The 13,192-nt window shown below is 51.8% G+C and overlaps 1 protein-coding gene across 2 annotated transcripts in view; it reads left to right on the top strand.

Moving 5' to 3' along the window:
* LOC101659839 (general transcription factor II-I repeat domain-containing protein 2B) overlaps positions 1-13,192 on the top strand; it is a 60,251-nt gene that overhangs the window by 38,040 nt on the left and 9,019 nt on the right. The window contains exons 6-11 of one of the 2 annotated variants that reach the window (XM_045283883.1): positions 161-189; positions 1,664-1,718; positions 2,442-2,485; positions 5,762-5,842; positions 11,920-11,982; positions 12,747-12,824. In XM_045283883.1, the coding sequence (XP_045139818.1) occupies positions 161-189; positions 1,664-1,718; positions 2,442-2,485; positions 5,762-5,842; positions 11,920-11,982; positions 12,747-12,824 (350 nt within the window). The remainder of the gene's footprint in view (positions 1-160; positions 190-1,663; positions 1,719-2,441; positions 2,486-5,761; positions 5,843-11,919; positions 11,983-12,746; positions 12,825-13,192) is intronic. The other variant, XM_045283882.1, reaches the window with a different exon arrangement.

Raw genomic sequence — 13,192 nt, 5'->3', positions numbered from 1 at the left:
GGCCGTGTGTGAACTGGAACCGAGCGCTGTACTCTGGCTGACCGCGTACGTCCCTCTCTCCTTAAACCGAAGTGGCATAAAGCGAGCATTCAAAAGGCAGGGACACCTGAGCGGTTGTGGTCAGTCTTCCTGTTGGGTGACCCTGCTGCTTTTCTTACAGGCCTTTCTTGGAGCCGGCAGAGCAGCCAGGTAAGGGCGTTGTGGAGCGGGTGGTGACAGTGGGCTGCTCGGTCCTTCCCTCGGGCTCTCATCCAGCGCAAGCTTGGGTGCATGCCGAGCCCGCCCTCTTCCTTGCTGTTTGCGCACGGTCAAGCCAACCGCGACGTTCCGGGCAGAGTCAGTGACATCTGTGAAGGTGTCATCCAGCCACAGACCCCGCCTTCACCCCTACCCAGTTCGGATGCTGGGCAGCTTCTGTGTCCTCAATGAAGGACGGTGAGGCTCACCTTGGCCTCACGCACAGCAGCAGGTGGATTCTGGACATCGCTGGCCACTAGCCACCAGCCACTGCAAGGCTGGGGTCTGGGCTTTGAGCCTGGTCCCTGCTTCTGAAATGCTCTTGGGATGGCTGGAGGACACGAATGTCTTGCGGAGGGAGTTAGAGCTGCTTGAGGGGACATTACAGTTTCGTAGCCCCCATGTCCAACTTTAGGGGGAAAGAGTCCCACGCCATCTCCTTAAGTTCTGGGGAAGCCAAAAACCTCGGCCCTCACTGCCATCAAGTCAGTTCTGACTGACAGCAACCCTCCAGGCCAGGGTGGAACTGCCCCCGTGGGGGTCCAAGATTATGAATCTCTACAGGGGCAGAAAGCCTGCCTTTCTCCCAAGGAGTGGCTGGTGGGCTAGAACTGCTCATCTTGTGGTTAGCACAGCCCACAAGGTCAAGTGGACTCACAGATTACCCTGGAAGATATTTGGGAACCTTGGTGTTCGTGAAAGATGGGGTCGGAGGAGGCGGTTTCACAGAGCTGCACTTGGGGTGACAAGGTGACACAGAGATAGGGAGTAGGGGGTCGCTGCACTGAGGGAAAACACTGAGACTGTCCACTCCCATAAAGGGCTACACCCTCAGAAGCCCACGCAGTTCCCTGCTGCCCTACAGCACAGGGACTCCGCGTTGGCATCGACTCGATGGCACGGAGTTTGATCTGGTTTGATGACTTCCTGTGCACCAGCTCTGGGAGCCCTGGTCACCTAGTGGGGGATGCATTGGCAAGGCCAGCAGTTCAAACCCACCGGATGCTCGGAGGGAGAAAGATGAGGCTTTCTAGTCCTGGGAAGTTACCATCTCAAATCCAGAGGAGCCATCTTACTGTCCTCCAGAGTCTCCATGAGCTGGACTCGCGGTCACGGCGGTGGGTCTGCTTTGGGGTGCACCAGGCACTGTGTACGGGAATCCTCACCCAACCCTTGTTTTCAGAGGAGGAAGCCGAGGTACGGGAGGTCTAGTGGGGAAGCCAGGGTCTCGGGATGTGTCTTGTGGGCCCCGACCTGCTCGTCACCCCTCTGAACATGGAGGCTCAGGTCTTTCCTCATGACTCTTCCCCAGGGACCAGGAGCCCTGGTTTGTCTCCTGCTTTTGCCTTCAGCGCAGGCCTGTGGAGCGTCCGTCACACTCCAGGGCCTAAAAGAAACTCCTGTGTTTCTTCTTATTTCTGCACAGGTCCTCACGTGGAGGTCACAGATGGCGACAGAGCGGTCACATCGCCCGGCACAAGGTAAAAGAGCCTTCCGGGGACTTGTGCATTGCTCTGATGCTGGCGTTTCAAATGCTGAAGGCGGCCTAGTCCCTTACTGCTTCCAAGAGCAGGGTGGGTGCCCGGAGGGGCCTTCAATACACCCCTGGGAATGGCACCTCATGAGAAAGGCCCAAGGGCGAGTCCCCCTGCCAGCCACTGAACCCTGCTGTGGCACAGCTCCCGCAGACCCACATGGGGCGCCAGGAGCCTGTGCCCGCTCCGTGACTACTGGTGTTTGTTAGTGAGGAGGTTCACAGTGTGGGCCTGTTTGCCAAAGGAATGGGATTTCCCCAGGAACTTCTGGAAGCCCCACTGTCCGCGTCTCTTGTGTCTGGAGTGGTAAGACCATTCGGTGGACAGCTCTGGTTGTAGAGCAAGCCTCTCAGTCAGGAAGTTCACGCTGGGGTTGTGCGGCCAGCGTCTCCGTCAGTCAGGAAGTTCAGTGGGGGCACTCACGGCCCCTAGTCAGTCCCACAGGAGTTGGGCCTCCTTCTCTGTCCTCCCTGAGGGGACATCCCCTTGCAATGCAAGAGGGAGTGCTTGGGTCCCTCCTATCCACGTGCCAGCGTGGCCTCCGTAGAAACGCCAGCTCTCTTGAGGAGGAAGGAGGTGGCCAGGGGACCCAGCCTGTGAGGGCAGAGTGGCGGGCACCTGTCCTGGCTCCCACCCTCCGGAAGCAAAACGAATCCCTTTCTCTTCCAGCCCTGGTTCCCTCCGAGTGAAGACTGAACCCACGGAAGAATGTGGTATGTCTTGGAACTGTAGAATCAGGTCCCCAGGGGTTCTTCTTTGACGGCCGGTTTTTGTTTCACTAAAGCAGTGGGTAGGAGGCCCTGTTTGACTCAGCGAAGTTACCTCACTTGTAGAAAAGCGTAGTTTACCCAAAATAACTAGACCCTCTAATTCAGGAAATGCAAACGCTAAAGATAATGGAGTCCCTGTGTGGAACAACCGGTGACACACTCGGTTGCTGACCAAAATGTGAGGGGTTTGAGCCCACTAGGGGAAAGCCCAGCTGGTCAACTCCCCCAAAGACCAGCCACTGACACCCCTTGTGGCTGAGTTCCCTTGTGGCCCACATGGGGGCACCAGGAGTCCATCCGTTCATGTTCACTAGGAAGTTATTCCAGAAATAACCAAACCCATCGCCTTTGAGTCGGTTCCAAGGGGCTGTGTAGGGTTTCCAAAGCTGTAATTTTTACAGGAGAAGACAGCCTCCTCTTTCTCGTATGGAGCCATTGCTGGGGTTGAACCACTGACCTTGAGGTTAGCAGTCCAACGCTTATCCAATGAGAGAGCTATATTTGCAGAAGCAATAATGCTCTAGTGTATTTAAATTAGAACTTGAGTGAGGAGTGACGTGCACACCAACCTCACTGTTATCGGGTGGATGCCGACTCGCTGACTCACAGCAACCATGTAGGACAGGATAGAACTGCCCCTGTGAGTTTCCGAGACGGTAGCTCTTTACAGGAGTAGATGAGGAGTGCTTGGTGGTTTCAAACTGCTGGCCTTGTGGTTAGAAACCCAATGGGTAACCCCTATGCCACCAGGGCTCCTGGAGAAGTGCCTGAAAACTGTGAGATACTCATGGGGATTGTGACGTGACTTACGGTGATATCCTTGGCTTCATTTGGGAGTATGCCCTGGGTCCTTGCTGTCATGCAGTTTTCTGTTACTACTCCTGTTCTAGAATAACTGACTGAAGAGACCACTATCTGGTGGGAGAGCTCCGTTAGTGGGTCGGAGCGCTGGGCTCCATCCCCACTGCGCCCCACACCAGCAAAAGAGAGAAACAGCATCGAGGAGAAAGATGAGACTAAACCCCTCCTAAAGAGTTTCGGTTTGGGAAAGCCACGAGCTGTTCCACCCCGCCCTAAAGGGCTGCTATTTAAGGTGGCAGTGGATGTACTGTAGTTGGGTTTGGGGATGGGGTTGCTATGCGGTGGAATCCATTTGGCAGGGGGCGCACAAACAACTGGTATGCTGCTGCTGTGGAGTTGCTGCCTCCACATGGCCACCCTGTGGTGCTCCCGGGGTGGTCAGTGACGGGTGCTGCGGAAGTCAGCCCCAGAGCATGGAGGAGGCTTTGAGTTGGTCTCTTTCTCACACAGGCGCTCGGTGGCGCTCCTTCTCTGTTCTCCTGGAGGACACACCTCCTTGCAGCACAGCAGGGGGTCTTGTGTCCCTCCCACCCACCTGCCAGCGTGGCCTCCAGAGAAACGCCAGCTCCCGGTCAGTCTGGAGAAAGTGGCGCCTGCCCACCTCGGTGGCTCTAAGCCATGCAAAGACATGAACAGCACTGAACTGTGGACTCAATCTCGGCCACCAAATGACGAGGTGCCTTCATCTCCTGCCCATCTCATTTTACTCCTGAATGCTTTTCGAAGCTCCTGCTTGTGTCTTGGGTAGTCACAAGAGAATTTAAAGCCCCAAAAAGAGAGAATTTAAAGCCACGCTGAAGACTTTTCTGAGTAATTGGAAAGACAGAGGAGGGGTGGGTGTGAGGAGTTACCCTCTCCAGCTGAGGGGGGGACTCTGGATTCCACAGCCCCACAGCCTTGCACAGCAGCTGTTGGGGCAGGATGTATTTCTCATTCCACCTTAAAATAGGCCTCCTTTGTTGAGGGTTCTCTGTGGAGATGGGGTTCCCTTTAGGCAAAAGTATGCTCCCCTGAATGTGACTTCCCACCATCCGTCACAACATGCAGCGTGGATACTGGCTTTGAGGACTCCCAAGCCAGTGGTCTTATTTCCACGACATTGGTGTAGTCATTTGTTACATGGGACTAGTGTTCAAGGGACATTAACTGTTTTTCTGTCTCTCGCCTTCCCTCTTGGGAGAAAAAGGCTTCCCAAGTGAATTGGCTTTCATTAGCATTTTGAAAACTATAGTTCAAGCTGTCAGACCTGGTTGGTTTGTCTGGATTAAAATGGGATTTATTTTATTTTACTTATTTACAGCATAACAAAAGAGCACATTTACCTCTTTTTCCTGCTGGTAGAGTTGTTAGTGCCTAATCCAGTAGGGACTTGCACTTTTACTTAAAATTTTATTGTGAAATGTTGTCAAAAGTGACACCTGACAGCAATTAAAAAGAATTTTTTCTTCCTTTTCTCAGATTAGAGGTACCTGTGATGTAGTGGTTACATGTTGGGCTGTGATCTGCATGGTCGGCAGTTCAAAACCACCAGCAGCTCCAAGGGAGAAAGGCTGGGCTTTCCACTCCCCTCAACAGTTCCGTCTCGGAGACCCACAGGGGCTCGCACTGGGTCGGCATGGACTCTATGGCAGCGAGCAGCGAGAGTGGGCAGCCGGGCTCCCGGAGTAGCATAGTAATGTCAGCAGTTCAAAACCACCAGCCGCTTCTCAGGACCAAGAGTAAAGAGTCACAGTCTCGGACACCCATGGGGGCAGTTCTACCCTGTCCCGGAGGGTCCTTGGGAGTTGGGAAAGACTCCGTGACCTTGTGAATGAGCAAGAGGAAGATGCGATTTTTGTCTTCCAGCACCTTGTGGAGTGGACTCGCAGCCCTGTCTGCAGTCTGGGTCAGCTTGGCTGGCTTGGGTGTCCTGGGGTGGGAGAAGCGTCTTGCAAAGGGGCACGCACACTGGCCATCTATCCCAGCCTTCCCTCCAGAGGTTTCTGGTTTCACTGATGCTATTTTTCCAGGCCCAGGGAACATTGCATTCCATTGCAGAACATCTGCAAGAATTCAGTTAAATGCATGTGTATGTTCAGCCACCTTAAAGGAAAGGATCCCCAAATGGGATCAGAAGTGGGACCTAGCCGCCTCTCGACCTTTGTCAGCCTCTCCCTCCCTCCCTCCTTCCTCCTTCCTACGAGTTTATGGACAAGCCAAAGTTGATCCTTGCCGGAGAGCTCCCAGTGCATTTGCTGATTGCCATGGTGCTAGGTGAATCCAGACGGAACCTGGAGGCTCTTTCAGTAGCTGGCTGCCCATCTTCATTGTTAACCTCTGACCTGATACCTCCTTTTATTGTTGCCTTTGCATCCCAAGGAATTCCCCTGAAGGCCATGGCTCCATCTGTCAAGAAAGAGTCCGAAGAAGATGCCAATTACTCTCCATATCTTTTGCAAGGTAATACCAATCCCAGCCTTCTCCAAAAGTAACAGGTGATGGAAATTGTGATTCACTTCTCATCTGAAAAACCAGCAAAGAGTTATGGAGGGTTTCCATGTGCTCACTCAGCATCCGCACACTGGCACTGGGAGTAAATCATTTGATGGCTATAAACCACCCACTGCTGTCAGGTTGGTCCCGACTTGCAGTGACCCTATAGGACCGGGTGGAACTGCCTCTCTGGGTTTCCAAGGCTATAAATCTTTATGGCGACAGAAAGCCTTATTTTCCTTCTGTGGTTAGTGGGTTCAAACTACTGACCTTGAGGTTGGCAGCCCAACATACACCCCAGTAAGCCACCAAGCCATTTTTTTTTTTTCCACCAAGCCATCTTTACTGTCATAAAGTAGATTCTGTTTATCCCAAAGGGGCCCTGATGGTGCTGGAAGGTCGATGGTTCAAACCGCCCCACCCCACCCCCAACACCCCACCACATTTTTCCCCGCTCCTGGGGAAAAAATGATGCTGTCTGCTTCCGTAACAATTTAAACCTTATATAGGATCACCCGGAATCAGAATCGACTCAGTGGTAGTGGGCTTGGTTGGGTGGGATTTAGCACAGACCCATTTGCTCTGGGGCACATGTGAACAACATTACATTTCCTGGGACGTTTTACTTGAGTTGGCCTCATCAATATTCTTGTTTTGTGTGTCCTGGAGCATTTCCTCTTTAACCCTTTCCTGTGCCTGTGCAGTGTGTCCCCATTTCACTGGGATCATATAAAAACGGGAGACTCTGGTTGTCATCACACACGGTACACAGAGAGCGGAGGACAGTTCATATCAAATGCACACACTGGAAATGTGGCAGGTGTGGTAAGCAGCTCAGGCCCACACCCAAGAGCCCAGCGTTCTGGTGGGTGCCAGGTCCCTGTACAGCCTGCAGACCCCTCCTCCTCCCTTGAGTGGCCTGTGACTGTGGGCAGAGCAAAGGGATACAGGTAATTTATCCCATGTCAACCATTTCCTGGAGGAGCCCGGTGGCGTAGTGGTTACACATTAGGCTGCCAACTGCAAGGTCAGCAGTTCAAAGCCACCAGCCAGCTCCTCATGAGAAAGACAGGGTTTTCTATTCCCGTTAAGAGTTCCAGTCTTGGAAACCCACGGGGGCAGCTCTACCCTGTCCTATAGGGTCACGATGAGTTGGCATCAACTCGATGGCAGCGAGTTTGGTTTTGGTTGGTAACCGTTTCCTACCTAATCTTAGCTTTGAACTCTTTCTGCAGCTTAGCGAGTCCTGTAAGGTCGGTGTGCCTTTGCTTGTTTGCTCTGGTGTTGTACTTGTCTCCATCACTCCGGATCTCCTGCGCCTTCACCCTCGCCTTCTCATTTTGCTTTCCCCACCCCCAACTTTTTTTAAAAGATAATTCACATATTTTACAATCCAACAGTTCAGGCACGTCAAGAAGAGTTACACCATCAGTACCACAATCTGTTTCTCATTTTGCTTTTGGGTAAACGTTGACCAGGCTTCTTTGGCCATCACCAACACAAACAAGTGTCTACTAGCTAGGGCAGCGGTTCTCAACCTGTGGGTCATGACCCCTTCGGGGGTCAAACAACCCTTTCACAGGGGTCGCCCAATTCATCACAGTAGCAAAATGACAGTGATGAAGTAGCAATGAAAATAATGTTATGGTTGGGGCAGTTACCACCCCATGAGGAACTGTCTGAAAGGGTCTCAGCATTAGGAAGGTTGAGAACCGCTGAACTAGAGAGCGATTCCCCATCGCTCCCTCCCTCCCCTCCCCACCCCTGGTCATTGCCAGTGAATGCTGATCTGTGAGCATCTACCTATAGAATATCCAATGATGCAGGACGAATCAAAAGAAGATGGGAGAAATACGCAGTAACACTGCACCTGAGGATGTCCAACCATTTCCAGAGGTGGCGTATGACCAGGAACCGATGCTGCTGAAGTGAGGAAACGCTGGAGGCGCTTCGGGAACAATCTGGAGGCTCTTCAGGGAGTGAAGAGTTACCACGTGACCCACCAGCTCCACGCATAGATCAGAGACCCAAGAGAATTTCTACTCAACACCTGCACGAGTTCCAGTGGGCAGGACTAGACAGCCCACACGTCCACCAATGGTTGAATGAATCCAAAATGCCTTTATAATGGTGCCAAGTGACAGTGTTTTCCACCTCCAGCACTTTCTCGGCATCTGGCATTCCATAGATGCCTTTTGGCAATTGGTTTCCTTTAATCAGGGCCCCTGGTGGCATCGTGCTGCTAACTCTGCATTGGGCTGCTAACTTGCAAGGTCAGGAGTTTGAGTCCATTAGCCTCTCATTGGAAGAGATGAGGCTTTCTACTCTCTTAAGAGTTCCAGTCTCGGAAACCCACAGAGCAGTTCTACTCTGTCCTATCGGGTCACTGTGTGTCGGAATGACTCAATGATGTGAGTTTTATTTTTGCCCCACATTGCAGTTAATGGGCCTCCTAAGTAACTTATAAAGCAAGTTTCTCTCCATCTTTTGTGTGTATGTGCAGGCCAGAGTCACCCAACCCCAAATCAACTTACAGTAAATCTTTATAAGGGCAGACAGCCTCATCTTTTTTCCATAGAGCAATGGGTGGCTTTGAGCCACTGACCTTGCAGTTAGCAGTCCAGCACTTACCCCACAGCACCATAATCATCACCGGATCCTAAATAGGATACTCCCATATCTTAACGTCTCTTCCCCACACCCTTCGGGTTAGTCCCCATTATACCCAAATTCACGAGCGTCCAGTCCATCCCAACTTGTAGTGACTGTAAGAGGGGAAAAATAATCAGTAATTGTGTGGTGGGAAACTAGAGGACACGTAGGTGGACAAAATGAGCACCCAGTGGGGTGGACACCACCCGCATCTCTGCAGGCAGGATGTCTGTGCTGGCTGCTTCCTGAGAATGCAAAGCCTGCATCCCCTGAAACCTCAGACAAACCCCAAAGGAGAACCTGGATGGGGGGTAGGGGGCCAGAGGGAGTGGGGAGAAGAAGAAAATACCGAGGGGGGTTTGTTTGTATATGTTTTAAGAATGATGAAATTCATCCCCCACATGAAAGATTGTAATTGGTTAATGCAGAGTTGTTTTTTTAAGTGTGGCTTGGATGAGAGCTTACAGAGCAAATTCGCTTCCTAGTCAACCATTTCTACACACTGTATTTCCCTCACATTAGTCACATTTCCCGTAATGTACTTTCTTCCTTCCTCCTCAGGTTTCATTTTGATTCCTCCTCCTCCTGGCCCCTCCTGCCCTCTGAGCTCTGCTTTGATGAACCTGCCCTTCTGGGCTCCAAGGGCTGGTTTGGGGGCAGCACAGCCTGTCTGCTGTTTGGATGTAAAGTGATCCCTGGCGCTGGGCTCAGATTCAGGTGTGAAGGATGTCTGAGGGCCACAGTCGGTCCACCAGCCTCCAGAAGGCCAGTGTGTCTAGTGGGACTTGTTGCTGCCGTTCGTTCGGTCCCATCAGGGAGATTCTCACTCATGGTGAGGGTTGTAAATAAGAAAACCCAAATCCGAAGGAGGAAATCGGTATCAGAACTTAAATTGTGAATCCCTGATGACACATCGTCGGCTTCTGCAAACCAGGTGTTCACAATCTAAGCTCTGCTAGGATTCTCTCCTTCAGCCCCCACCTGGATCAAGTCTCTGGTGAATCTCCTCTAACCACATTCGAGGGACGGGAATAGCCTTGCTCTCATACAGAGAGCACTGCAACACTGATTATGGCAGACGGAGTTAGGATACGATGGAATACCCTATCATCTGATCTCCCTTTCGACCCATTTTAAAGTTACCATTTTGAATGTTGTCTACTTTCTCTTTGATTAAGATGGTTCTGTCTTGTCTAGTCGCTGTTGGTTTTGTCCGTTTGCTTTGGATGAGTGCGTTTGATTCTGTGTGCTTTCTGTCAGGGTCAGCGGGCTAGGAAGCTGTCTGGGAACAGTCACTGGATGGGGGCCACGGCAGCGGGGGTGGAGGAAATGAGGAGAAGAAAACGCTCCCACGTTGCTGGTGGTGATGATTGCGTAGATCTTAATAGGGCTGCATGATGAAAACATAACTGAGTCAGGATCCAGAATATGCAAACGAGGGCGCATAAAGAACAGGGATCAGAAGGCTCATTGGAGTTTTACTTGAAAGGGAAAAGAAGAGTCGCCCCGCATCTCCCGCGGGTCCTGCACTGCGTGTCACCGACTGATAGTCCTTGAACAAGAGGCCCCTGCTTTCCTGCTCAAGGGGCCGTCATGCTTCCAATAGAGACGTGACAGAAACAGCCACCCGTGGAAGGCTGGGAAAATGAGGCATTCCAGTTCCTGTGTGTTACTTGCCACGATTCGACAGAGAACCCAAGTCTCTTAAACAGTCACGTCCGGTTGACGAAGGTTGCAATAGCCTGCAGCCTGAACTGGCTGAGGCCTTCTCTTGGCCTTGACCTTGGCTCCGGTCTGTCAGGGACGCTTCGGGGAGCACCCAGATGCACGCTCCTCAGGGCGAACCCGGATGCAGGCCCTCCAGGGCGAACCCGGATGCAGGTCCTCAGGGCGAACCCGGATGCAGGCCCTCCAGGGCGAACCCGGATGTAGACGAGAGGCGTGCAGAGAGCCCGGCGGAGTGCTGCGAACTGGTGCCCTTTGGTCTAGCAGTGACCCACCCACAGTCTTTGGGACAAGCTCAAGAACGTTTTCTCGTCGTCCGCCGGGTCACGCGTCCTCCTCGCGGCCGGTACAGCGGGGTGCAGTCGCAAGCCGGGTTGGTCAGCACCTCGCCCCAACGCCTGGGCGCGCTTGTTTTTCCGGAGTCAGAAATGTGCGCCCAGGAGCGGGGTGCCGGCGTCCCGGAGCTTTGCTGGTTTGGGGCCGGAGTCCTCGGTGGGGACGATGCTTCCCGACTCCCCAGCCCCCTGCACGGAGACCACTCTGACCTGCAATCAGTAGAGAGCCTCCCACGGCCCAGTCCAGCGTTACCGGGGTTCGTGTCCTCGCCAAATTAGTCATCTCTGAACCGAAGTGCATAAAGCCACGAAGGCCCGTTAACTTCCTTCTTAAAAACGGCGTTGTTTCTGTTTCTGGCTTTTGCTTCAATGCAATCGCGGCCTTTCTCTGCGGGGAGGGGGAGGGACCTAACCGGTTTCTCTTCCAAGCCACTGCACTTCCCTTGTGAGGAGATTTTGGTAGCTTGGGCTTTTTTTTTTTTAATGGGGAGTTTCTAGAAAGAGGATGACCTCCGACCGGTGTAGAAATGCCATCCAGTTAAGACTCGGAATTTCTTCACTGGATGTGGGCCTGGCCTTGAAAACACTCCTGTTGAACAGCCCATTCTTGAAGCCCCAGGCGAAGGCCGTGAACAACGAGCCTGAATTCACGTGGTGGGGGGGGGGGGGTTGAAGATGGTCCCAGTTTTGTTTTGCATCATGAAATCATTATCAATTCAGAGGCAGGTAAAACAGTGTGGTCCCTGTGTCTTCCCCGGGGTTCCTCCACACTATCTATGAACTTGCCCAATCAACAAGAGCAGAGCAGTGCAGTGCAATTGTCTAGTCTTACCCCCTTACTGACTACTAACTGTCATTGGTAAGGCTCTCCAGCCAGGTAGGAGCTCTGGTCTGTTCTCGCTAGGATTTATTTTTACCTTTTTGTCTGGATGTAGAATTGAATGTATATCACTCTTGTCCACCAAGAAAAATGTATGGCGCTCCATGTAATAATAAAATCAGAATCACACCAGGGGTGCTGGCAGGAAGGGTGGGGGGTGGATCGTTGACCAAAGCAAATGTTTCCTGATCTCCTGGTCATCTCTGATGACCACAGGAAACTACACCAATCTTTGCCCCATCCCATTGGTCTCTACCATTTGATAATACCCAAATGTTCCCACCTGCCCTTTGACCTTTTTAAAATGAAAAATCGCTTTCCTGTTCAGTAAGCATATGGAGAATGCCAATTGGCTTGGCGAGAGCTACCCTTTTTTTAGGAGGAGAGCCGTGGGGTGTTGGAAGAGGAAAATATTTAATCCTAAATGACATTTTCGAAACTGTGTTTTCAAGATTCTTCTCCGCTTGTCCCTTCAGAAGCAAGGGAGGACGCCGAAGCTGAGGTGAAGGTCGAAGGTTAGTTGTCTTGTCATATCCCCATGGGCTGGAATGCATGTTTTTTTAGCCTTGCTCAGGGAATTCAGGAGTGGCGGAGTGGATTATGAGCTGGGCTGCTAAAATACTAGGTCAGCAGTTTGAACCCAGCAGCCGCTGTGCCAGAGAAAGAGTTACGCTCTTGGAAACACAGGGGCGGTGCTAACCTGTCCTAGATAGAGGGTGGCTGTGACTCAGAATCATTGCCAGTGAGTTTGGTTTGGTTTTTGAAAGAGGACAGTTGTTGGAGAAATAGAAATAGATGGGGGGTGGTGTGTGTGTGTGTGTGTGTGTGTGTGTGTGTGTGTGTGTTGTGTTGCTAAGGAGTCTGGGTGATATACATGAACAGTACTCAGCTGCCAACCAAAGGGTTGGAAGTTCAAGCCCTCCCAGCGTCAAATCCAGCCTGGGCTTCTGGTCACAGTGGCCCCCTCACATGTTGAGAGAAGAATTTAGCCTCACTGTTCTTTTTTTTTTCTAAGTTAAAAGCTTTTTTTTTTAATTAATCATTTTATTGGGAGCTCTTACATATATTATAACAAACTATACATCCATTATATCAAGTGGATGTGTACAAATGTTGGCATCAACAGTTTCTAAACATCATCTTTCTTCTTGAGCCCTTTGATATCAGCGCCTCTTTATTCCCTCCCTCCCTTCCCCGCAGACTCTTTATATATTATATATTGTTATTTATACATGTTGGCCTCGCTTTCTGTAGATTCTAAACTGCCATCTGTCTTTAGGAAAGACAGATTCACTCGGTGTGGTGAATTCCGCTGCAGGTGTTGAGGACCTTCACATCGTTCAGGTGGCGATTCCAGGTACGGAGCAGTCTATCCTAGGGGACTTCATGTGTCTTACTTTCCCTTGGTCTCAACTACTTCATGACGTGGGTTAGTCTCTCGGAGCCCCTGTCTGGCGGCTGGTTCACCCTGACCACCAAGCAGTATAAATCTGCCACAGGTCACCACACCAGGAATGCCTGGCCCTTAATGGGCAGTTTTGCTGCCCCCGGGGAGCCCTGGCCTCTCCTGCAAACTCCACCACCCGGGGAGCAAGAAATCCCAGCTTACCAGGGAGTTGGGAATGGACCCTGAGGAGAAACTACCGTGCTGCCCATCCTGAAGTCTCCTTTCTGAATATGCGCCTGTCAAGTGTACATGGGGTGCACGCCCCCCCCCCCCCCCCC

Source organism: Echinops telfairi, unplaced genomic scaffold (genome assembly GCF_000313985.2).
Source record: "Echinops telfairi isolate 266 unplaced genomic scaffold, ASM31398v2 ScPeMD7_5;HRSCAF=22, whole genome shotgun sequence".
NCBI lineage: Eukaryota > Metazoa > Chordata > Mammalia > Afrosoricida > Tenrecidae > Echinops > Echinops telfairi.
Note: the sequence above shows the minus strand (reverse complement) of the source record. Positions and strands in the feature narration are given on the sequence as shown.